This window comes from Microtus pennsylvanicus, chromosome 4, assembly GCF_037038515.1.
Source record: "Microtus pennsylvanicus isolate mMicPen1 chromosome 4, mMicPen1.hap1, whole genome shotgun sequence".
NCBI lineage: Eukaryota > Metazoa > Chordata > Mammalia > Rodentia > Cricetidae > Microtus > Microtus pennsylvanicus.
The window spans coordinates 34,093,504-34,120,226 of NC_134582.1; the positions used below are offsets into that span (position 1 = coordinate 34,093,504).

The window sequence follows — 26,723 nt, forward strand, 5'->3', positions numbered from 1 at the left end:
CTTTTAAAGAAGTAGTTTGGGAATGAACAAATAATTGCTCTTACATATAAGATTAGTACATGCTATTTCTATGTTAAAATTTAAATAAGCACACAAATAAGCATAAATAAGTGCAAGCATATAGATTTAACTAGTATATGTGCACTTATAGTAGCAGAGTACACACAGAAGAGGTGACAGGGCTATAGAAGCCTTCCTAAACTATTGTATTTTTCTAAACAAATACTTCAGAAATTAAGAAGTATACAAGTAAATAAATGTGTTAACTAGAGGTTGAGAATAGATAGGCCTACTGGCAAAGGCCTAGAATCACAACAGCTCAAGGGTTTGAGACAGAACTGCACATTCAAGGCCAGCATCTGCAATGTACTGAAATCATTAAATGTTTTTTTTAAAAAAGAGGCTTGATTCTGAACTTTGTTCACTGATATAATGCATGCCTAGCATTCATAAGGCCCTACATTTAATACCCAATAACACAACACACCACACAAAAATTATGAAGCTGTTTCTAAAACAAAATGGAATAACTAATATAGAAAACAGGATGCCATTAAACAAATATTCAAAATATACTATTTTACGTCCAAATAAAAATTTACCTTTTCTATGCATTTGCGCAAGATGCGAGAATTGCGAACCCACCATCCCACACCCATTGCTCTAAGTTCAGACCAAGTTGGATCATCTTTCTGCATGACTGGCAACATATTCAGCAGTTCTTCTTCTGCTACCGAGTGAAATGCCCAAGCAAAATGACCAGTAGAGAGGCCTGAAATGTCAAAAAAGACACTTATAAACAATGCAAAAATTATACAATGATTATCAGAAATATTTATAATATTTGCACAATAAACATATAAATGGTTTTAGGTTTTTATTTAAGCAAATTAGCTCAAAATAACCTCCGTTAATATGTCTATGAATTGTGTATATTAATTAAGACAAACCAGGTACTTAAATGACATATGACAGAGTCCTTTTACCATAACAGATGGAAGAATAAAATCCTAGAAATAGCATAAGAAATGATTTAAGGAACCCTTCATCACTATCCTGTGTGTATGATTTGAGAAACCATTTCTAGGTTTATTATTTCTGTGGCAACTTGAAACTGTGATGGTGACAAGCTTGAACTGGAAACAGATGCTCTGGGTCACAGACTTGCTCTCTCAGTTCAGGCCTTTTGCTCTTGAGAAATATCTGACTTACCAACTTTGCAAATTGCTACATGCATCAGTGAGAAGCCCTGTTGCCTTTCAAAGCTTTTTCCAGACTCATAACTATAGTCTTTATTGTTCCTAAAAATGTGACTTAGTTTTTACTCCAACAATACCACTCCGATGAATACAATTCACATCTATTTCTTTGAAAACACAGAACACGTATGGGAAATGTCACTGTGCTACTCTGGATATTACCCACAGACTTCCTGAGAACATAAGAAGCACTTGAAGCATTGTTACACGGGGGTGTGCTTTCCTCTTTAGTACTGCTTCTCTTTTCTCTCAAACATCTGTTCTAGATGTTCTACTCCATAGAATTAAAGAAATTCATGGAACCAAACAAAAAGTATAACTCAGGCTAAGCAAAGTACTACAAAGACTCTAAAATTAGAACATGTATGCAATATTCCAGGTATATTACAAAATAAAATATATAATCTTGGGAAAGTTATTATATTTTTAATGACTCTGGTTTTTATTACGAAAATGTGAATAAAGGGTTGGAGAGATGGTTCTGTGGCTAAGAGTACTGGTTGTTCTTCTAGAGAACTCAGATTCAAGTCTCAGTACCCATATGGCAGCTCTCAAGGGTCTGTAATTCCAGTTCTAGGGAATCTGACACACTCATATATACACACAGGCATAACACCAATGCACATAAAATAAAAAACAAATCATTTAAAAAACAAACAAAATATCATGGGGGTGGTGGCTCATGCCTTTAATTCCAGCATTGGGAAGGCAGAGGTAGGAGATCTATAAGTTCAAGGCCAGCCTGGTGACAGAGCGAGTTTCAGGACATTCAAAACTACACAAAGAAACCCTGTCTTAGAAAAAACAAACCAACAAATAGAAATTGTGCTTAGTTATAATATATGCGTAGATATATATGATATATATAACAGTATTAAGGATTGAATAAAATAATCCAATTAAGTAATACAGAATATCTGACCCATAACCATGGCTATTATGCTGCCTCATCATATTGATAGGATATTTTAATATTGATATTTAACATTTGTGTAGGCAAGCTAATGATCAGTACAGGTAACAATGCTCAGTTTCTATTCTGTCTTTTCATGCTATGTTTTATTTAATATTACTAGGCAAAATAAATGTTTGTTTACAAGACATGACTTTAACATATATGGCTTCACATTTTTAACCTATGATAAGGAATAATTTCTTTTACTTGAACAGATATTACACTCTATTCTGATTGCAGCAATGTTCATAAGATGTGGAAACAACCTAAATACCCATCTGAAGAAGCACGGTTTTAAAAATACAATCTCTCATACAATGGAATAGAAAATTCTACAATATGTAACATAAAATTTGAAGACATTATACTAAGCAAAACAAATGAGTCATATTATTGGTAAGTACTGTATTATTCTACTCACATGATTTATCTCAAAGAAAAAAATTCATAGAATCAACAGACTACAATGGTGGTTTCAGGGGCTGAGAAGACGGGAATCGTGAGGCATCGAGTTTTATCAAATAAAATGAATAAACTATAGATGTCTGCTATACAAAATTGTAGCAATGGTCAACAATAATGTATTGTCTTCTTATAAACTTATATTAAAGGTTGACTGCATGCAGTATAAAGAATATCAACACTGGAAAAAAGATTAAGTATAAGCAGATAGAAAAGTTAATAAATATCTAAAAGAAATAATAGCCGGGCGGTGGTGGCGCACGCCTTTAATCCCAGCACTCAGGAGGTAGAGGCAGGAGGATCTCTGTGAGTTCGAGACCAGCCTGGTCTACAAGAGCTAGTTCCAGGACAGGCTCCAAAACCACAGAAAAATCCCGTCTCGAAAACCAAACAAAACAAAAACAAACAAACGAACAAAAAGAAATAATAGAAATCAAAATTTAAAATAAGAATGCCATCAATAAATGAGTCATCAGTAGGCTCAAAACAGTCAACTTCTGAACATACAAGAAAACAATCAAAACAGTCAACTTCTGAACATACAAGAAAACAATCAAAACTGGGCAGTGGGAGGTGGATCTCTGAGTTCAAGGCTAGCCTGGTCTACAAAGCAAGTTCCAGGACTGTTGTTAGACAGAGAAACTCTGTCTTGAAAAAAATCGAAGAAGAAAAAAGAAATAACGAACACAATCAAAATAGAGTCTCAAGAACTGTGAGTTTGTTTTTAAGTATAGTTGAGCTACCAGCAAAAGAACAGAAAAAAAGAAAAATAAGTTTTTCAATCAATAGTGGCTGAGACCATTCTGAAATTAATCACAATCAAGGATGCTCAAAGAGCACAAAACAGGCCCAAACAACCTGCAAGCTCCATGACTTTGACAATGATTGCAGTACAGACAACAAAAATAGAAAAATGGGACATAAAACTAAAATACTGATAGCAAAGAATGAAAGATGGCAAGAATAGAAACAGCCTATAGACTAAGAGAAAGTACTTGCAATCTGTACATCTGATAAAAAATTCATATCAAGGAAGGGTGTGGTTGCACACAACTTTAATCCCAGTATCTCTGTGAGTTCAAAGTCATCCTGATCTATATAGTGAGTTGTAGCTAGCTCAGGGATACATGGTGAGACTTCGTCTCAAAAAAAAAAAAGTTCAAAATTTAAAAGGAACTTAACAGCAAGAAGAAGAAACTTGATTTAAAAATCAGTGAATGAACACTCCAGCCATGGAAGCAGGTAGGCTAACTGCAGAGCTTCACTTCTCCTTGCTCTTCTCAAAAATCAATCCCCCAGTCTCACCCCAGACCTATAGCAGACTACCTGCTGTGGCCGCCCCATCTCCAGTGGGATCACACAAGTCTCCAACCTTTCTTCCCTACTCACCCACCACCTTATCCCAGTCCTCAAATCCAGCAGGCATTTCCTGGGCACCGACAGGCCACTCCTGCCACGGATACGGGTAGCCTAACTGGATCTCCATCTCTCCCTTCTCTATCCCAAATCCAAGTCCCAAGTCTCACTCCCATCTCTGCAGCAGATTACCTGCTGCCTACATCTCCAGCCTGAGACAGATTTTCTCTTCCAGTCTTCTTCCCCACTCCTCCTGTTATGCTAGTTCTCTAAGGATAGCAGGCTTTCTCTGGAAACCATCTAAACAACTTTCCAGACATGCTATCAAGCCTGGGAAGCAGGTAGACAAGTTTTAGATCTTCAACCTTCTCTCCTTCAAATCCACCTTCCCATCCCCCCATTTCATGCACAGCTTTTTTAACAGACTACCTGTTTTGGCCTCTCTTCTTTCTGCCCCCATTTCTAGGAGAACAAGCAGATCCTGGTGGTTCCCTTTAGGGTCCTACCAATCCATTCCCATTACTAAGTAAGAATTCCTAATACCTAGAAACATATTTTACCTCGAAACCAGTGGCCACATCTAGCAGAATCCCAGAATTTCTTACCAGGCAATACAGGGCCACAACACATTCCCAAGAACCACGCAGAGCAGCAAAAACCTAGGAACAAAATATGTACCCACCAAAGACAAGACCTAGAATTTCAACACCTAGAATTTCAGTTGTCCCAAACAGAAATGTTTAGACTCCAGTGTAAAAACAATCAATACAGGACAGGAAAATGCTTCTCTAAAAGGGCACAGCAACCCTACCACAGTAGGCACTGAGGACTGCAACATAGCTGAAGTACAAGATAAAGACCTTAAAATAGCCTTTTGACTATGCTAAAGGTCCTTTTGGAGGAAATTACTAAAAGCCATAAGTAAATCTATGGAAACACAAACAAATGATGGGAGGAAATGATTAAAATACTTTAAGACCTGGAAGTGAAAATATGATCAATAAAGAAAACCCAAACTGAGAGAAATTTGGAAACAAAATATTTAGTAATTCAAACAGGAATCCCAGAGGAAAACCTCACCAACAGAATACAAACGATGGAGCTGAAAGTGTCAGGCATTAAAGACACAATAGAAGAAATGGCTTACTTGGTCAAAGAAAATGTTAAATCAAAAAGATCTGCCCCCCACAAAAAAATCAAGAAAAAGATTAAATAAAAGACCAAATCTAAGAATAACAGGAATATAGGAAAGAGGCCTTTAATCTCAGGACTCAAGAGGCACAGGCACACAGGCAGGGGGATTTCCGTAAGCTCAAAGCCAACCTGGTCTACAAAGCAAGTTCCAGAACAGGAAGGGCAGTTACACAGAGAAACCCTGTTTTAAAAGACCTCCCCCCTAAAAATAGAAAGATGATTCACCAGTAAATGATGTAGAATGATGCTCATGTACACTGTAAAGATTTGTCACTTGTATTGGTTTACTAAAACACTGATTGGTCAGTAGCCAGGCAGCAAGTATAAATGAGGCAACCAGACTCAGAAAAATTCTGGGAAGAAGAAAGGCAGAGATGCAGTCCCCAGCCAGATGCAGAGGAAGCAAGATGAGAATGCCTTACTGAGAAAAGATACCAAACCATGAAGCTAAACCCAGATAAGAATTGTGGGTTAATTTAAGTTGTAAGAGCTAGTTAATAAGCCTGAACTAATAGGCCAAACAATTTATAATTAATATAAACCGCTGTGTGTTTCTTTTGGACTTAATAATAGCGGTGGGACTGCGCAAGACAGAAGCTTCTTCAATCTACAGGTAAATACACAGAACACATGTTTAATACTGCAAACCTCCAGTAAAGTGTAAATTAAGATCACAATGTGACATGACCTATTATCTGGAAGAAAGATACTATATCAAAAGATAAAATCCTTCTTTTCAAGAATTTAGAGAAAAGGGGAACACCATATGATCCTGGTGAGAATGAAAGTTGTCATAGATATTATGGAAAACTATATAGCATTGCTTTATAAAACTAGAAATAAAATTGCCATGTGGGTCAATATTCCTACTTTCAGATACAATCTTAAAAAGTTTTGAAATTAGCATGTTAAAGAGTTAATGCATCCAATGTTCATAATAGCTCTGTTAAAAATGAATCTAAAATGTCTTACTAATGGGTAAATAGATAAAGAAAATGTATATATTCATAATGGAATAGAATCCTAGTATCTTAAAAAAAATTCTGTTACTTGCAACAACATGAATAAACCTGGAGAACATTATGCTAAATGAAAGGCAGAAAAAGACAAATACTTCATTATTCTATTTATATGCAGAATCCATATTGCATCTTATACAGGCAGAGGATAGAATGGTGGCTACCAAAACCTGCTGGTAGGGCAGTGGGGAGACACTCATCAAGGAGAAATGTTTATGAGTTCTAATGAATAGCATGGTTACTATCTTCTTTAAAAAAAAAATCAACTGTTCATTTTACACTTATGAAAAGTAAATTTCAAATGTTTTCACTAAAAAATGAAGTATTTGAGTGACTGATTGTGTTGACTAATTAATGGTTAACTTGATAGAATCTAGAATCACCTGAGAAGTGGATCTCTAGAAATGCCTGTAGCGATGATTATCTTGCTATATCAACTAAGGTGAGTAAACTAAGGTGGGTAGAATGCAAAATATGGATGAAGGCAAGCAGAAAGAGAAACACAGAGACAAAGGGAAAAGAGAGATACATATATCACTGAGTAAATTGCTTTACCAACATGGCCCAAGCCCCACTGTTAATAACAATGTAGCCAGTAATGCTGCTGGCACCATGCACTAACTTCAAATTCCCAAGTACTGAGACCATGTATATCTGGATTTAATGTAACATCACTGAGGTCTGTTACTTGTAATCACATGTATATCAGAATATAATATTTGTAATACTCTCATGTTAGTTATGTTGGGAATACACACTAATTTTACCAGTTTAGTGGGTGGATAAATCTTATTCTTTACTTCCTTCCTTTTGTTCTATCAAACTCTCTTTTTCATTCCTGGTATCTCCATGCAATGAATAGCAAAATCACCTTGGTGAAGGAGTTGAGCTCGGTAGGCTGGAAGGGAAGTTGTAAGAAAGGTATGGAGTCGAACAGCCAAAAGAAACTTTAATCCACATTCATCTAGAGTTTCTCCACCTATAACCAGAAAAAAAAAGTAAACTTTTGTGGTTTTTTTTTTTAAAACTATATGCAAATGCAATACTAAAACTATTGTATAAGCATAAAATACTAAAAATTTTTATAATTAGCATGCCACAATACCATATATAAGAACAAAACATTCTTAATCTTTTTTTTTGGAACATTCTTAATCTTGCAAAAAAGTTTACTTTAAAATATTTTCTAGCATTTTTTCTCTAAGCATTCTTATATCAGAGAGGAAACAGCATAGCTAAATAACTGAAAACTAAAGATGAGAATGAATTGACTTAAAGTCTATTAACATTCTTTATAATCTGACCTCCTTTGATCTGAAACTTTTATTTTTAATGAGTTTAATGCTTTCTATGGTTATGTTAAAGTAATGTTTACTATAATGGATTCAAATCATATCTGAATCCCAATAATCAGCTGTAATACTGGAGGATATGGTGTTATGCTAATCCTGATTGTAAGTTCTAATTTTTCCCTTATAAGCTTAAAAATAATAGCAACATACTCATAGTAAACATATTAAAATAAACATAACATATATAAAATTAGTATCTATTAGTAATACCCTCTAAAGTATAAACTACCTTTTTTAAATTTAAAACATTTTGAATGAACTTTAATCCTTATTTTATTGCCAAGCTTAGGTCAATGGTCAATCCTATTAAGCAATATATCTGATTTAAAATAACAGACTTGCTAATTTCAGACTTTAAGATATGATAGAAAATTTCCATTTAAATATGCTTAAATGTGCTCATAGCTTAGATTTTAAAAAATGCTCTCTGGGTAATGAAGATATAATCCTCTTGTTTTTACATTTGTTATTCTAGGCAGGAGTACACAAAAACGCTAATTTTTTTAAAATGTTAAATCAAACTGTAATGTTTTACAGTGGATTATCTTCACAGAAGGGGTAAAAACAGAAACACTTAAATTTCAACTATATTAATAATCTGAACTTTTGCAAAACTGATGAGGTTCAGTTGGATCTTCTGTATCTGTACTGAGCAATTATTATTGATGACCGGTATGAATTTGTGAAAGATGAATTTTTTGCAGTAACTTTCTAAAAAGGTCCCTCATAATATCATTTTTATTAAAAATTATGTAAGATTGGTTTCTATAAAAGTAAGTAAAATTATCTTTATTCCCTCCCCCTTTGTACAGAGTTTACTTTTACCTTGACTTCTGTCTCGGCTTTCTCCAATATCAGTGCTTGTAGTTGCAATAGTATCTGCCAAGGCCATCAAAGACATCTGTTCCATCCGGCTGAGTCCTGGTAAACTAGAATGCAGTAAATGGCCAGAAAGAACCTGTGCATGCTCAGGACCAAAGTAAGTTGGACTGTATTGTGAAAGGTCAATAACTTTGGGCTTCGTATTTTCGTCATCTGTCTCTAACATGTGACTATCAGAGAGAACTGAAGGCTGGAAAAGCTCATCATAATTTTCTTTTGAAAACTGTTTATTTTTACTTGAGGAACTTTCATTACTAAACTTTTCCAGAGATGAGTGATAGCTATCATCATCCGCAGCAAGTAAGGCATATAAAGGAAGTGGAGGGACAGAATCTATTTCTGTGTAATCTGTGTTTTCAGCTTTGTTGAATGCCTGTGGGTCTCTGGTGGTGCTTCCACTAGCACTGATGGTGAGAGACCTAATACGACGCTCATGATTGGATTCAGTTTCATTCAGAGCCACAACTTCCCCAGCAATGCATTTGACAAGATGTGACAAGATAGCCTTGGCTCTCCGGACTTTGCCAAGATCCATGAGTTCCAGAAGTTGCAATGGATGGTATTGAGGTAAAGTTGGAGAAAGTACATGAGCTGATTCAAAAAGACCGGAATCTTCCATATCCACTGAAGGGTCAAACGTACTTTTCTTTCCACAGATTTTCTGTGCAAGACTGGTCATGGATCGAGTAAGAGTTTTCTTTGGAGGATGTAGACCAGAACTTGAAGAGTTACTTTGTTTTATTAAGCTTAGTATAGATGGAGTGCTTCCATTGAATGAATCTGTTGTAACAGGTTCTTGTTTATAAGATGGCTGCCACTGGGAATATACATGCATTTCACAATCCATTCCTACCACAAGGATGCCATCCCGGACCCATGATAAAGAAACAGGAAATGGTGGGGCACCTTCTACAGAAGAAACCAAGTCCACACTTCGTAAAAGTACAAATTTAGAAAGAGGTACAATTTTAGTACTCTCCCAAAGAGGAAATGCCTGGTTCTCCTTACCAGTTTGTTCTTGTACCTTGCCAGCCAGAGGTCCATACATAAAAAGTTTTGAGCCAACTCCTACAGTCAAGATATGAGAACCATCTTCTCTAGACATCCAGTCTAAGTGAACCAAATGTTTTGTGTTTGATGTAATACTTTCTTTACTGAATAAATATGTCTCTTGTTTATTATAGGCCACTAAATTGCTATCAATACTAATGCCAGAATCCAATACTGTATTTAACTCATCTAAATAAATAGTCTGTTCAAGGACCCAACATGAACCTCCTGTAGACTCACATTCAAAAATACTTACATGCATTACAAATTCCTGAGATTTACTATTAGATGTAGGCTGTTTATAAGCTACTGCTAAACGATTAGTATGTGCACAGCTCACTTCTACAGGTCTACCAGGTACAGTTATACTACTATTGCTCTGAAGTCCATCTTCAATGAGTAACGGCCATTCTTCCCAAATATACACAAGATCCATTTTTCCATTCTTTGATGTAGCCGATTCTCCATCTGTTACTCTGCATCTCCAAAATCTTACTTTATCATCTGAGCACGAAGTTGCCAACAAATAAGGGGCACTGCACGCAGGATATATGGAAGATGAACTCAGGTGTCCTAGAAAGAAAAGGAGACATTAAAATTATATTTTCTATGTATTAAAAGTTTAAGCTGTTTTGCTGAAAACTACTGTAAAGCTCATGATCAGGCTTTTAATGACACCAATATACTATATACTACAGGGCTGTGAGTTAAATTCCGGAACTTTACATGGTAGGAGAATAGAACAGACTAATGCAAGTTGTCCTGAGTTTCATATGTGTTCGTGCACATATCCAAACACACACACACACACACACACACACACACACACACACACACACACACACACACAAATATATAAAGAGGAATACTACAAAAAAGTCACCAAAATTTAGAACTAAAAATGAATTCAGAAAATTTATTTTAATCCTTACATTTTATAGGTTAAAGCCCCGACAATCTACATTAAATGTGTTCTAACTAAACTGAACTACTGTACTATTTAAAGGATTATTGAAAACTTAGTTATTATCCTGATTCTGTACCCATTTGCTAGTTTTATACCTATGTATCTCATTTTAAAAATATATTGACATTTGTCATGGTTCTCTAGCTCCATATTCTTCGTATCTTTCAATATAAGTATGACTGCCCAAGCTTCTGGTCACTTTAGAGGTTTTTTTTTTTTTAAACAAAGTTTATTATATGACAATTTCATGCTTATACTGCAAGATATTCTGATTCTCTCCCTCCTCACCTTCTCTTTTCTCCCTCCCATCAGGACCACCCACCCAACCACCTCCACCAATGTCTTTCCTAAGTTCATGACTTTCAATTTTGTTTTGTGACCTAACAAGCTTAAACAAGGTCATTTGTGACACTAGTGGATTAATACTAGTCATTGGAGTCTGGTGAAAGCAGTAACATCCCCCTCTTTCTGAACCTATCAGTAGCAAATAGTTAAGTAGTGAGAGGCTGAGATCACTGAAACCCTCCTCCATCCATGCTTGAAAGATGACACGCTCATTCATATATAAACCCTTTGCAGACACCTGCAGTTACTATGATTTTGTCTTATACAGAAAATGGCATTTCATAGCCTTTCTATCTGCTGGTTTTTATATTCCTATCACCCTTTTCTGTAATTTTCCCTTAGCTTTAGAGGGTAGACAATAAATATCCTCTATCAGTACTTTGTGTAGTCATGTATCTACACTGACCACTAATCACCAAAAATAGACTTCTCTTACTAGTACTGCGAACCCCCTCAAATGGTGGTGGTGACTGCAGTCCCTAATAGAGAACTGGATATTATTATTTAGATAAACTGACATACCATTAAACTGTCTTCTAAATATTTATGTTTATACCCACAAAGTCTATACTAAAGTATATTTAATAACACTAATCTATTCCTAAGTGAAATGAATACTTTATCAGGCTTAAACTAATAATATATACTATTAGTTTCCCAAAACAGGTTGTCAGATCTAAGGAGATATTGATAACTACTTCAGGCTTTGACAGATGTAGGATCTCTATTACAACTACTCAACTGTGTTACTGTAGAGCAAAATCAAATATATCCAACAGCAGACAAAGGGTATAACTATAAACTGCCAAATTTATTTGTAAAATATAGGTAAAGGGGCTAGGGAGACAGCTCAGTCAATTCAGTGCCTAATGCACAAGTACAAGGATCTGAGGTTGGGTATTCAGAAGCCATGTAAAAAGCTCGACAGGAAACACATCAATTAGGAAGCTAATTGTAAAACAAACAAACAAACAAAAACAAAAAACTATTTAAAAGACTTTAAATTGAATTATCCTATATATGTGCACAGTGTCACTCCCAGAATAAATAAAAATGACAGGCGTGGTATATCTTCTTATGAGATCTTGGTCAGAGAAGTTCTAGAGGTCTACAAGACAATACAGAATATTGCCCTTGTCCTTGATTACCCACCACTGCTAAACACTATCACTCTATTGCTGAAGACATTGCATGCACTGGCTGCAGGAAGTAGAGAAATCAAAGTCAAACTGTCCAGGTAAATGCCTCCACAGTAGTGAGCTTTCACAATGTGAAGATGCTATGCAGGAGTAAGAAAAGACATTAATGGTCTTATCCAGCTCTGAATCATACATGTTACAATATGTACCTATCACGCAAAATATGCCAGCTTCTGCAACAGTGGCATTACTGTTAAAGAGTGTTAACTAAATGATTGGATTTGAAGGCTACTCTACAAGAGAAAATGTTATGCCCTGTATGATAATCCTACAGAAAAGACCATGAGTGTTATCTATTATTATTATTTTTCTAAATGGTCAATTGCCATTTAAATCTTTATGTTTATACCTATAACCTAGGCTGCTCTGAACCTTGATAGAGAAGCCTCTTCTTGAAGTGGGCAGTCAATGGAATGATGCATAACTGGTGATAAGAGACTGAGTACTCAGCCCTAAATGAGATATTTATATCAACTCCCCTTCTTCCAAGCTCATGAAATATCATTGAAGAGAAGGCAGAAAGAATCTACGAGTCAGCGGAAGGATGGGGAGTTTTGTAAAATACTACTTTCTGGATATAACATGGCTATCACACTCATGAACTCAAGCAGCTGTGATTACCTGCACAAAATCAAACCAGCCAAACTTCTGGCATAGAAAGATAGATGGTATCCAGGTACTTACTGTTCCTTATTGAGGATGTGGGGAATTCTAATACCTCATACGTATGAACATATGGGAAGCACTAACTGGACTAAGTGGGTTATTTAAAAAAATAAAAAAGGACATATAGTGGGAAAGGGGCATGTTAAAGTGGATATAGATGGAGTTAAAGGAGGAAAATAAGGGTTATATATGATCATATTTCATTGTATATGAATGAAATAGCCAAGAATAAAATTAGAATGGAAAGGAAAAAAAAGTAGAAATAGGAGCTCCTTAGGTTTTTGGGGAAGAATTGGGTAGAAAGAAGTAGCTCCCTGAAACTCAATGGCTGGCCTAGCTCAGTTAATGAGCTTCAGGTTCAGTGAGAGACCCCACCTTGAAAAATAAAGGTGGAAGACTAGAGAGAGAGAGTTCAGCAGTTAAGAGCTCACACTATTCTTGCAGAAGGCTAAGTTTGATTCTCAGGACCCATGCCAAGGAGTTTATAATCACTGGAAACTCTAGCTTTGGAGATCAGGCTGGTCTTCATAAACACCTGCATTCACACGTGCATACCCCATAATACACATAATTAAAAATACATCTTCAAAAAATTAGAAAGTAATTGAGGAAAGATGCCAGATGTGGGTGCTGGGAATCTAACTCAGATTAACTCTGACTGTCAGTCCTACCAGCAGATACTTTTACTCACTTAACCATCCACAAGCCTCTATCACAGTTTGAAGTTCATTTCATATTAACTGTGATGATATTCCAAAGTCTTAAACAAATGTAACCTTACATTAGGATCATCAATTTGAGCTGAATAAAAACATTTTTAATCCTTTCCAAGAGAATTGACTAAATAAATAAAATTCATACTAGAAAAAAAAACATTTTCTATATGGCCCCCAAACACCCTTATATTTTTAATAGGGTTTCATTATATAACCCAAAGGCCTGGAATTTGCTATGTAGACAAGACTGGCATTGAACTTGCAGCAATTCTGCTTTTGCCTTCCAAATGTGGGAATTATATGAAAGAGCCACCACATTTGAGTATATGCTACTCATTTTATGAAATAAAACAAATCTTGTTTTTCCACACAACTTCTAAATTAGGCCAAAGAGTTGTCTTAATATATCCTTGATTTCTCTATTTTGCTATTTTAACTGGACTTCAGCAATGAAGACCTATTTTGTTATAGCTAGTGGCAGAATTTTGACAATACTAAAATTACTCTTTTTCAAGGTTTAACTTTGCTTACATTGATGCTGCATATATGGCAACAACCCAAACTCCTAAGACTTTCACCTTTCACAAAGATTAATGTTTAATAGTATTTGTATTTTAGGCAAACCGTCGAAAGAATGAGAAGTAGCAAAGAACACGGACACATTCTAAGTATGAAACTCAAAGAATGAATGACTAAAACCATGGATGTTGTATTGGTTTTCTTAGAACCTTAGCACACTGGTTCTATACCTGAAAGAACAAGAGTCACTAGAGTGCTGGTCATACTTGCTGGCCTCTAGCCTAGAATTTGTAATCAAGAGTCACACTTTCATAATAATCTGATGATTTAAAAAAATAGGAGTCTGAAAATAGAGTTTGGAGTGATTATAGTCCCTGCACTTGCGAGGCTGAATAAAAGAACTATTTGAGTTGGGGAAATTGAGCTCACTTAAGGAAACCCCTACTTAAAAAAAGTACAAAAATAATGCCTGGCGGTGGTGGTGCACGCCTATATCCCAGCACTCAAGAGGCAGAGGCAGGGAGTTTGAGGCCAGACTGGTACCAGTCTAGTTCCAGGACTGGTACCAAAGCTACAGAGAAACCAAAACAAAAAACCTTGAAAAACCAAACAAACCAAAACAAACAAATGAAGAAAAAGTACAAAAATTAAAAGGCCTTGTATCTTGTCTTGTATTCTTGATACATATATGCGAAATACCTGGAAGGCTTAGATCAGATCACTGGGCACTAAGCTACTGTGCATGAATCAGTCATTTCAATGCCAGTAAGTCACGTTAGCTGCTGCTCCTGGTCTGGAAACTGCACTCTCAAAACCACTGTCTTGGAATAAAAGTGATAATACACTGCAGAAACCTTATACTGTCTACCTTAGCACATAGCTCCAGAAAACTACTGTAACTACTAAAACAGTTGGCAAATAAGGGAAAACATGTTATTACTTACATTCTATTTTTTTTTTTTGAGATTCTCAAGAAAGAAAAAAACTCAAATATTTATTTAAAATTACATGGTGGAAAAGTCCTGGAGAAGTCATAGGAGGCAGGAAAGTACCTTTATTGAATCCTTACCAGATACATTGTCCACAAAAGAGGTAGAATGGGGCAGGTAGGACCCAGAGGAATTAAATACATACACTAGTTTTCCTTAGTACTAATACACACAAGTATAAAATCTGTACACGTTAGACTTTGTAACAAAATTTGGATGCCTGCATAAAAAAAAATAAACTATAGTCCTAATTAAAAATTACTTACATTCTAAAACTTTCATTTTGTCTAATGTGATAGTTTACTTTTTCAACTTGAGGGATTTAGAGTCACCATAGAAACAAACCTCTAGGGAAATCTTTGAGAGTTTCTAGTTGAGTTAATGGATATGGAAAAACCCATTCTAAACTTGGCAACAGGATTCCATGGGTTGGGGTCTTGGACTGAATAAAAGAGTGTGGTGGTTTGAATAAGAATGGTCTACATTTGAATGTTTGGTTCCTAATGGGTAGAACTGCTTAGGAAGGACTAGGAGGAATGGCCTTGTTGGAGGAGGCGTGTCACAGAGGGAGAGGCAGTAGTTTGCTCAACTTGTATCATTCCTGTGTGCTCTTATGCTTCCTCCTTTTAGAGCTATGAACTCTCAGGTGCTTCTCCAGCCAGCCTGTTGCTTGTTGCCCTAGTGTCCTGTCACCCTGCCATGATGGACTCTTAACTCTCTAAAACTGTAAGCCCAATTAAATGCTTTCTTTCATAAGTTGCCTTGGTCAATGGTGTTTTACATTGAAATAAAAAAGTAACTAGCAAGACAGTGAGTGAAGTGAGCTGAGCAGCAGCTTTCATGTCCAGCTCTCTGCTTCCTGATTGCAGACACAATGTGTCCAGCTTCTTCAAATTTCTGCCATGCTAGTTTGTACCTTAAAACTGGGAGTCCAAATAAACATTTTCAGGTATTCAGTCCAAGTAGTGAGTAAAGTAGATAAAACATCTATCCAAAAATATCGTTTTTTTAAACAAATCAGTATTTCCAATACAACTTGGCTGGAAAATGTCATATAACTTGAAAACATAATAAGAAATTTAAACCTTCAATTTCAGGTTCTCAATAGAATTATTTCCATTTCTGCTTTGTGTGTATTTCAGAGTAAGTTACAGCATTTACTTTGAGGAACACTGTAAGCACCCAGGCTTTACAAAGCTGGCTTAGTCTCTGGGGGACATACAGACCTGCTGAAGGCTGGACACTGATGATCTCCACCCCTTCTGGCAGGTCCAGCTCTTTGCTGTACACCATTTCAGAGGACAGGGACAGCTTGCTGGTGGTCTGGAGATTTGCTCTGCAAGCCTGGAATCTCTGTGAAAATGGAGAGAGAATCTTCTCTGGAGAAGAGGAATAATGATCTTCTGGTACCCAAATAGCTTCTGATACTTTTGTGTCTGTTCTTTCATCTGTAAAACAAAAAAACCAGAACCAAAATCTGAGCAGGAACTCTATAAGAGTAAATATTGTAATTGCTACTTTTAAATACATAGCTAAAATGTAAAATTGTAGACACTATATATAGGAAGACAGTAAGAAAGGTGTTTTACTTTTGGTATTCTAAATAAACTGTAATTATTACAATATATAAGAATGATTTCAAAAACTAATTCTAAACAATGGAAAAGGAGACATAGCTAAGAAGGATAACAGAGGAAGAAGAGGAAGAGAGGAAAGTAACTATGCTCAAGTAACTAAACATATTTATAAAAAGTTAATAAATCCATTATTTTGTGTAAGTAATATATAATGTTAACAAATGATATTATTTACAAGAATAAATACGGTTTTACAAAACCATTTTTCAGTTAAATGTATGTAGGATTTTGTAAACTATGTAAAAGTAAAAATTTTTTTCTTACAAAGAAAAAAAGCCCTAAACTTTTCTAACTGTACATGTATACTTTGTTAAATGTAGGTCTACTTGAATCTAAACAAAACAAAACAAAACAACAAAAAAACCCACACAAATGAAGTAGACTTACCCAGTGAGACAGGAATGGACCTTAAGTGTAAATCCCACATGTGTAACAGTGAACGACTGTCTTGAGTGCACTCTATCACAACCAGGTAGAACTTTTCAGAAAATCCGTGAGGTGAATTGCCTGTTGACATTAAATGGATAGTATACTAAATATACCAAGTTAAAATAGCTTTTCGCTATTTTAAAGAAAGAATCTTAAAAAATGCAAAGCAACATTATAGAATGTATTCGATAGTGTTAGCAAATGACTTAGCATTATCATGAAATTCTAATTATATACATGCTATAGGCAAATTTCATTTTCAAAGTCTAAATTTTAAGTGTTGAATTTGAACATTTTAACCTTAAAAAGTCCTATTACAAGTGACTAACAGGGAACTGTTCACAGTGATATCCTAGTAGGTAGGACATTGCTAAAGAGATGGAAACTATGTAAAATAACATGGTACAATATATCACAATAGCTGGGCGGTGGTGGCGCACGCCCAGCTATTGTGATATATTATCACAATAATACTCCCAGTATTATATATTATCACAATAATACTCCCAGAGTGGCCCAGCACTCTGGGAGTTCGAGGCCAGCCTGCTCTACAAGAGCTAGTTCCAGGACAGGCACCAAAGCTACAGAGAGACCCTGTCTCGAAAAACTAAAAAAAAACAAAACAAAACAAAAAAAAAACAAAAAAACCCCCAATATATCACAATAAAAATTGTATTGTTAAAACCTTCCAAGGTAGCTGGGTGGTAGCACATGCCTTTGATCCCAGCACTCAAGAGACAGAGGCAGGTGAATCTCTGAGTTTGAGCCCGGCCTGGTCTACAAAGCAAGTTCCATTACTCAGAGTCTGGGGAGGGGTAGAACAGTGACGTGTAGACCTTCCAAGGTAAGTTACATACAAAAATGTTGTCTTTGTTTGTTTGTTTTGTTTTTTAAGACAAGGTTTCTCTGTGTTACAGTCCTAGCTGTTCTGAAACTAGCGTTTGTAGTTTCAGACTGGCCTCAAACTCACAGAAACTGGCCTGCCTTGGCCTCCCAAGTGCTGGGATTAAAGGCGTGAGCCACCACTGCCCAGCTTAAGTCTATATAATAATACATAGTCAAGAAAATATTTCTTTTATGTGTGTGTCCCTCTTTCTCTCTCTCTCTCTCACACACTCACACAAACACAGAGGTGGTGTGGAGGGAGGGAGGGAGGGAAAGAGGGAGAGAGACAAACCGTCTGACCTACTGACCTCACTGGTCCTAGCTTACCATGCAAGCTTGAAGACAAGAATTCAGATGTGCCAGTGTACAACTATAATCTCAGTATTCCTTTACTGAGATAAGAAGCAGAGATAGGAGACTTGCCTAGAAGCTCACATTCCAGTTAGAAACAGCAGGGGGAAAAAAAAACCAAGTGAGACTCTGTCCAAAAGAGGAGTCAAGAACTGAATCCCAAAAGTTGTATTTGACCTCCATAAGCATGCACCCCTACATTTACACAAGCACACAAATACAGATGCACAGACAAAATAATAACAAAAAAATAAAAAAAAGAAGGAAAGGAAGAAGGAAGGAACCCATCTTAGTTCATACTGCAAAGTGTAAATTAAATGCATCTTTCTGAAATTATTACAAAACCAGTAGATTATTGCCTCTTTTATGAAAGATTATAGTGCAAGATTTCTTCATTGTAATCTGTTTCTAAGATACAAAATTATCTAAACAAAAATTAAAATTACAGTCAGAAATGGGTGTCAATATCAGTAACCTTAGCTATTTGGGCAGCTGATGCAGATAAATCCCAAGTTCAAGAGCAACTTGGGCAAGACCCTGTCTCAAAATAAAAGAAGTTGCAGGTATAGTTCACTGATAGAAAGCATTATGTCATAGATTCAGTATTTAATCTTCTCTCTCTCTCTCTCTCTCTCTCTCTCTCTCTCTCTCTCTCTCTCTCTCGTGCACACACACACACACACACACACACACACACATATGCAAAGGCGATGATATAAATCACAGAAAACAACATATAAAAAAAGGTAAAAGCCAATCCCTCACCAGCAGCACTTGGGAAAACAGGCCCTATACCTTGCCTGGGTAGCACAGCCAAGTTGGCCCTGTAGAAAAGAATGCTGGTGAACCAGCCCTGAAAGTGTTAGAGAGGCTGGTACCCTTCTAACCTCCTCTGCAATGAAGTGGTAGGCATGAGGTAAAGATGCCTTCCCTCCTAGCTTCTACTGCCTCCAGCTGGCAAGGGGGTTGACCTTCCCCTTTACCAGCTGCAAAATTTGGAAAAGTGGAAGCTGCACCTCATCTGGGCAGCACAGTAGATCCGACCCTATTGGAAGAGGTGTGGGTGGGCCAGTCCTGACGTTGTTAGCATGGGAGAGCTATCTCCAGCTATTTATCTGTCTTGTGGGTAGGTAGGCTTGAGAGAGATGTCCCCCCTTACCCCTTGCCGCCTGCTCCCCCTTACAAGCTGTAGGAAACTGGGCCCTGCTCCTCACCTGGGCAGCACAGCTGAGATGCAGGACCTGCTCTCACACCCTGTTGGCAGAGGTGCAGGTTGCTTGGTCCTGAAGGTGTGAGAGTGGGATAGCTGACTACATCACCCTTGTCTGCCATGGGATGGTGATGGCAAGGGATAGATGCCCTTTCCTGCTTACCCTGCCACAGGTGGTGGGCGAAGAAGCTGCCCCTGCCCCCTACCAGCTTCAGCACTTGGTAAACTGGGCCCTAAATCTCACCTGGGCATCACAGCAGAGCTAACTCCTCTCCTCATCTGCCATACAGTGGTATGGGTAGGGGAGAGATGCCCTCCACCCAAATGCTGCAGACCCAAACCTGCAGGATCTCCATGACACAGTGCAACAATAGGATATCCAAGAAGAGTCTCAGTGAGGTCTCAGCATCAAATATGTAGCAGAAACCGGAGGCTTCGAACCAGATCAATGATTCTTTGCAATGAGCACTTCCAAGTAAAGGTACATGGGCAAAAGGGTTTACTGTGTGACTCACTGTGTCACACTTCAGCTTCTATGATAAGATTTTCTTCTTTTTTTTTTCTCTTAAATTGTATTTTATTGGGAGGGGGTACAAGGGCACAGGGCAGGTTCAAAGAGATGGAAAATATTCATGATGTGAAAGACACAAAATAACTATCAGGAATTTTATCATTGTATCTCTATAAAACATATATAAAATAAATTCATTTAAAATTTTAAAAAAGCTGAAAGCAACTATTATTAGGGTACACCAAAGATTTACCATTTTAAGTTTGTATAAGAAAAGTTTTAAAAAGAAAGCCAAAAAGAAAAGGTGACAACAGGACTTCTAGGTAAGATCGTACCCTAGAAGCCAAGTCAGAATCAGTACCTGATTACTGTATAAGAAACAAAGAGAACAGGAATATATTACTCTATCATCTACTTCTCCAGTCTCTGAACTGATCTGATCAAGGGCCGACAAACATCTTCAACCTTTAGAACTTCAACCATGAACTTTCTCTATCATCAGACTGAATTTGATGCTGCAACTGAAACCAAGAAGTTGTTGCTGCCATAGCAACATTTTATTACAGGCAAACTAGGCTAAAAGATTCTAACAGGAAATATACAAAAGTGGTGTTGGTAGAGATTTCATAAGAGGGGTTCTCAGAAGCTGCTGCCAGGGTCACCATCAGTGCCCCAATTGGAAAAACCAAAGCTCTCAGAGCTAAACATAAGCTATAAACAGTGCCATGGGCATTGAACAGACACCAGCTGCTCCAACTCTGTGAGAAGGCAACAATGGCCTAAAGAGTGGAGACTGCCTAGGCTAGCCAAAGCCCACTAAACAGAAAACTCCATACACAAGCAAGGTGAGAGAGATTCCACAAGAGAACAGGACCCTAAAAATCAACAGAGTACAGGCCAGACAATAGCCAGGGAGATAAAACATTTCTTCTATGGCCCACCTTCTCTACAACTATTCATTATCTTTAAAAATACAGCAGGGAGCCCAGTACGGTGGTATAATACAGCATTAAGGAGGCAGAGGCAGGTAGATCTCTTTAAATTAAGGCCAGCCTAGGATACAGGAACAAGTTCCATGACACCCTGGGGCTATGTTAAAAATTCCCAGACTCAAAAAGAAAAAGACAAGACGAAAAGGGCAGTAGAACAGGGTTTTATACATGTTTGTTACTATTTACTCTCGCTATTAATTTTTCTTCCTTTCTCTTTTCAGCATCCATCCCTCCTCATGTTATATTTCCTAAAGCCAAGAAGCTTACCTACTTAGCCCAAAATGCCCACATACTCACCCCATTTTTTAAAACTGAATCAACTGTTCACACTGTTAGGCATGTCTACCCTCCTCTATGTCCATTAACAATACTTACCACCAGTCTAACTGGACTGCCTACCTCTTTTCTTTTCCATTCTACTCATAATGTTAGTATACACAGTACCTCTGGGTCCCTTTATCCCTAACTGATACTTAAATATGCTGCTTGATTATTAGAGTTGGTTAATCAAGAGTTGGCTGTTCCTACAGACAGTACTCAATGCAGAGAGGCAAAGTGGAGATAGAGCCCAGTGCCTAGAAAACCAGTCTACAAGCAAAAGCAATCACCAAAACTATACTACAGCATAGAGCCTCCTGAACACTGCAAACTCATTCACTGGCAGAAAAACCTGAATTAAAAGAACAAAAACAACAGCAAATCTTAATTAACAATCTAATCTCAGAAGTGAAGATCCCAGAGAAAAACACAGGTAACATGAAGCACAAAGACAATGTGTTTCCTCCAAAAATTATCAATCCCATATTAATGACCCCTGACTAAAACGACTTAGATAAAATTCCAGATGCAGAATTCAAAACAATGTTTATGGATATGGTAAAACAACTCAAAGACTTGAATATTTTCCAGAAAAACACAAACAGCTACATGAAATAAATAAGTCAATATAAGACATAAAAATAGAATTCAATAAAGAGATAGAAAAATTGAGGACAACCCAAGTCAAAACAATAATAAAAATGAAAAACATAATGGGTCACACAAGAACTTCAGTGAAAAGCCTCACCAACAAAATAGATCATGTGAAGATATATGATCAGGTTAAGAAGACAAAATAGAGGAATTAGACAAAGTCAATGACTTTTTTAAAAAATGTATGAATCCACATGCAAAGGTTCTGGAAAACTTGGCAAACATGCACACTATTGGAATGCACGAGAAGGAGAACTAAATAGTAATGGTATAACAATATTTTAAATAAGTTATAGGAGAAAATGTCACAAATCTGGGTGGGAAAGACCATCCAGACACAAGAACAACACAGAAAACCAAACAGAAAAGACCAGAAAATAAAACACTGTGTCATGTTATAATTTAATTGTTTATGTACAGAACAAGGGAAGTATATACACAGCTACAAAAAAGGTCAAATGACATCCTAGGCAAGCCCATCAGAGTAACTGGTGACTTTTCAATTCCAACCAGATAATCAGGAAGGGCTTAGACTGATTTGTTTAAAAGCCTGAAATAATACAATTGCAAACCTCTTCTAATACACAGAACATTCCACTCAAACATCAAAGAATACATAGTCTTCTCAGCACACCACTGAACTTCTCTAAAATAGATCACATTTTAAGACACAAAGTAAGTCTCTACAAATACGGGATAATTCAAACTATATCCTATATTCTGCCATATGAGATAAAGCTAGGCATCTCTTAAGAGAAAGTATATAAACTCATGAAGTTTAGTCAGTAAGATATTGAATGATGAACAGGTCATTGCAAAAATCAAAAAGGATACAAAACCTTCCTAAGACTAAATGAAAATGAAAACATAACACAGCCAAATCTAAGGGGTAGGATAAAATCAGTTCTATATGTACAGCTCTAAAGGCCCACTACACTAAAAAAGAATCAGAGATATCTCAATAAACATCCTGATGATGAACCTTAAGGCACTGGAAAATAAAATAACAAATCAATACACAAACTAGTATTAAAAAATAATCATGCTAATGCAGAAAATAATGAATCAATGAAGCAAAGAGTTTGGCTTTTTTTTTTTTAGAAGATAAATAAAATTGGCAAGTCCTTAGCCAAATTAACCAAATGAAAGAGGTAAGATCAACTGACAAAATTAAAGATGAAAAGAGCAACATTACAACAAACATAGAGACATTCAGAGAATAAGGGCATACTTTAAAATTTTACAGTCTCCTAAAGTGGGAAATCTAAAAGAAATAGATGAATTTCAAGGTGCATATAGTCTACCAAAGTCAAGAAGTAGTAAATACATTAAATGGATCTATAACAAACAATAAAACAGAAGGAGTCACTAAAACAATCCCAATAAGAAAAAGCCAATGGCCTGAATGAAGTTTTGCAGACTTAGACCAAACACCAAAGAAGAGCACACATAAATAATTAGTCCATAAAATAGAAAGGAATACTTTCAAACCCCTTTTTAAAAAGTCAGTATTACCCTGACAATAAAACCAAATAAAGATTAAAAGAGAAAGGACAAGACCAAGTCATTTCTTAAAATTATCTGTAAAGTATTCTCTTCATAGAGCAAAATAAAAAATATGACTCCATAAACATTTTCGGGGAAACAATAATAATAAAAGCAATGGATTTTTTTAGTATAATTAGCAAGAATTGCTTAAGTATTTTAAGAAATACTAGAACAAGTATTTGGTCTTAAAGAGAAAAATTTAAAAATAAAAGAATCTTACAACAAAAAATGCTAGAAACAAGAAACAGCAAAATTTGCTGAACAGCAGAGTTAAAAAAATTTACTTTTAATATAGTTATTAAAAAACAGGATGCAGCCATTTGTAGTTACTTGCAGGGCCATTTATCATGTAGAACTGTGACTCCTGCACTGTGGTTCCTTTGCCATGTAGTCTGCTGGCATTTTCATTTTAACCTTTTCTTTCTTTCTTTCTTTCTTTCTTTCTTTCTTTCTTTCTTTCTTTCTTTCTTTCTTTCTTTCTTTTTTTCTCTCCCTCTTTTTTTCTCTCTCTCTTTCTTTCTTTCTTTCTTTCTTTCTTTTCTTTTCTTTTCTTTTCTTTTCTTTTCTTTCAAGACAGGATCTCACTACATAGCCTTGGCTGGCCTGGAGCTCACTCTGTAGACCAGGCTGACCTCAAACACATTGAGACTTGCCTGCTTCAGCTTCCCAAGAGCTGACATTGAAGGTGTTCACCTCACAAGGCTTTCTACTCTTCTCTTCAAATTCCAGTTAAAGCCTGGACACGCATTCTTCAACACTATGAACTTCTTTTCACTTTTCCTGAAGCTGCTCCCCACACTTGCCATGTGGTGCTTGCCCTCCATTGCTGACCCAGCTAGTTTTCTCAGACACTAAATTTCAAAGGGAGTGTATTTCTCTCTTCTTTTCTTCTCCCCACTCCTAGCAGGCACCAAGACTTACAGCTTGCCTGCTGTTGTTTGTCTCTCAAACTCTAGTAAAAAATTTCTTCAAATTTTCTCACTCCAAAAAATTAACAATATTAACAATTTTGATATCATTTAGAAGAAGGTTTCATATTTGAATTTTTCATCTTAAACCTGTCATCTTTGTGTGTGTTTGAGGGGTGGTGCTCAAGCAGAGCAAGTGTACTTAGGACAATCTGGGTCTGTCCCGTTGGGATTACAAATGTACCCATATTTTTAAACCTGGGTTTAGAGATTAATTAACCTCAGATCCTTCATGCTATATGACAAGCATTTTACTGTCTGAACCATCTTGCCTTCCCTTTATTCTCATTTTTAGCATATGGCTACAATGTCCAGAATTTAAAAAGTGCATGAAAAAAGTATATTTTCACAGTTCATGAAATCTCATGGAAAATGATGAAACCACAGTAAGAAACTACCAACAGTAAGGTGCAGAACTCTAAGGAATACTTCTCAAAAGAGAAGTGGGTATTGCAGAAGTATTTGTAAGAAAAAATCTGGAACAAATAAATAATGTACTTAATATTATCTGAGACTTAATAACTGACTTGATTGATACAGTGTAACTGCTTACTGGATTTTAGTCTTCAGGAGAGAAATAACCCAGTTTGGTTTGCCTGTGTAATTAAAACTGATAGCCAAGAAATTTTAGCTCTGTTTTTTCAACTTTTCTTCATGCAAGTTAACAATAAGATAGCTAATTAAAAAGAACTTTTATTATAAATGTTTTTTATACATAAAACACTACCTAATAATTACCATTTTAAATACTTATTTCTTTAAATTATGGGCTTCCACAAAGTCAAGTGTCCACATTTTTTCAAATCAATACACCCATGTAAAGAGCACTCACTTACTCTCAGATTCCATCTATTGTATACTTAAAGTATAGGTAACTGGGCTGGGGATAGGGCTCAATCATAGAACACTAGCTTAGCTTGATTAATCACCAGGACAGCTTAAAAAGAAAAGTCTAGGAAAGAGATCAGGTAGTAGGGAGGAACTAAGAGGAAAGTAGCTTAAATTGAGGAAATTCAATTTGCTTTGATTTGTGTTGTTTGTCCATTTCCTGGTTAAGAGTAAAAAGCTAAAAAGAAAGGCTATATGTCTATATTCAAGCTATTCAGGAAGCTAAGGCAACAGGAGACCTTGAGCAGGGAATTTCAAGGCCAGCCTCGGCTACTAATAATACATATAAATAAATGCACACATTCATAGACAGAAGAGATAACAATATTTATGTTGCAAAAAATCAACCTGATATACAACTTGAGATGTATTAATTTATCTTTATAAACTATGTAACATCAGCTGCATATTTCTCATTACATCAAAATTTTTCCTTACCTGGATCCAATAAAATGCTTTCTTTCCCCAGACTTTTCTTCTCAAGGTTATTCAAAATGAAATCTTCTTGAAAAACATGAAGCAACTGGGTTTTTCTGCCATGCTGAGATAAATAAATACCAATATAAATTGACATATATGTCATTTACCTAATCCTAAATAGCAGAAAAATAATACTTACAAGCTTGGTAATGGGATCTAATGCAATAATGCAGCCTGGCCTGGCGGTTGACTGCTGACTGACAATGTTAAACACTTCACCAACATATTTCTGTTAAAAAAAAAAAAATTTCTTTAGTAAACAAATTCAAAAGTAACTAAAAACAAATATGAAATATTTCAACCACAATAAAGATAAATACAAAGTCAAGTAGATTTAAACATATTTTCTTGTAGCACGAATTCTAGTTGGTCTTAATAATAAAAACTCAGAGTCAGATATTAGGAGGTAAAAGCTGAAGGATCAGAGAAGCAGTGCAGCCAGTCACTAGAGAGACCTTTACCTCTCCAAAATACTCAGACTGAAAGGGTGAACCTGTCCTCAGACTGCATCTCCAGATAGCATCTGTCACCACCAAATCTCAGGCTGCAATGAGTTCCTGTCTATCTGGCCTTATATTCCTCTCTCCACCCAGCCATATCACTCCTATATCCATTTTCCTAGTGCTGGTATATTCCACCACTCCCTAACGTCTAGTGGCTTAGCTCTGCACTCTGATCTTGAGGCAAGCTTTATTTGTTAAAATACAAACAAAATATCAATAGTTTCTCTCAACCATAAACATTATAGGATTTTACCTTAATAGAAATTACACAGAAATGAGTAGAACTACAGCTCAATAGGTATAGAGGGGTTAAAAAAGGCAACACTAGGCAACAAAATATTTTATACCAAACAAAGTGAAAGATGCTTTCAACTTTCTGGATATACTCTAAGTAATGCTTTAAAAATATCAATCTTTCA

At 36.2% G+C, this 26,723-nt stretch overlaps 1 protein-coding gene across 4 annotated transcripts in view; it reads right to left on the reverse strand.

Annotated features, from left to right (window-relative positions):
* Positions 1-26,723, reverse strand: part of Dmxl1 (Dmx like 1) — a 148,040-nt gene that overhangs the window by 72,243 nt on the left and 49,074 nt on the right. For all 4 annotated transcript variants that reach the window (XM_075968687.1, XM_075968684.1, XM_075968689.1 and 1 more), the window contains exons 14-20: positions 25,941-26,030; positions 25,760-25,862; positions 16,955-17,074; positions 16,157-16,378; positions 8,423-10,102; positions 7,117-7,224; positions 603-772 (exon numbers count right to left, since the gene is read on the reverse strand). In XM_075968687.1, coding sequence (XP_075824802.1) covers positions 603-772; positions 7,117-7,224; positions 8,423-10,102; positions 16,157-16,378; positions 16,955-17,074; positions 25,760-25,862; positions 25,941-26,030 — 2,493 coding nt within the window. The remainder of the gene's footprint in view (positions 1-602; positions 773-7,116; positions 7,225-8,422; positions 10,103-16,156; positions 16,379-16,954; positions 17,075-25,759; positions 25,863-25,940; positions 26,031-26,723) is intronic.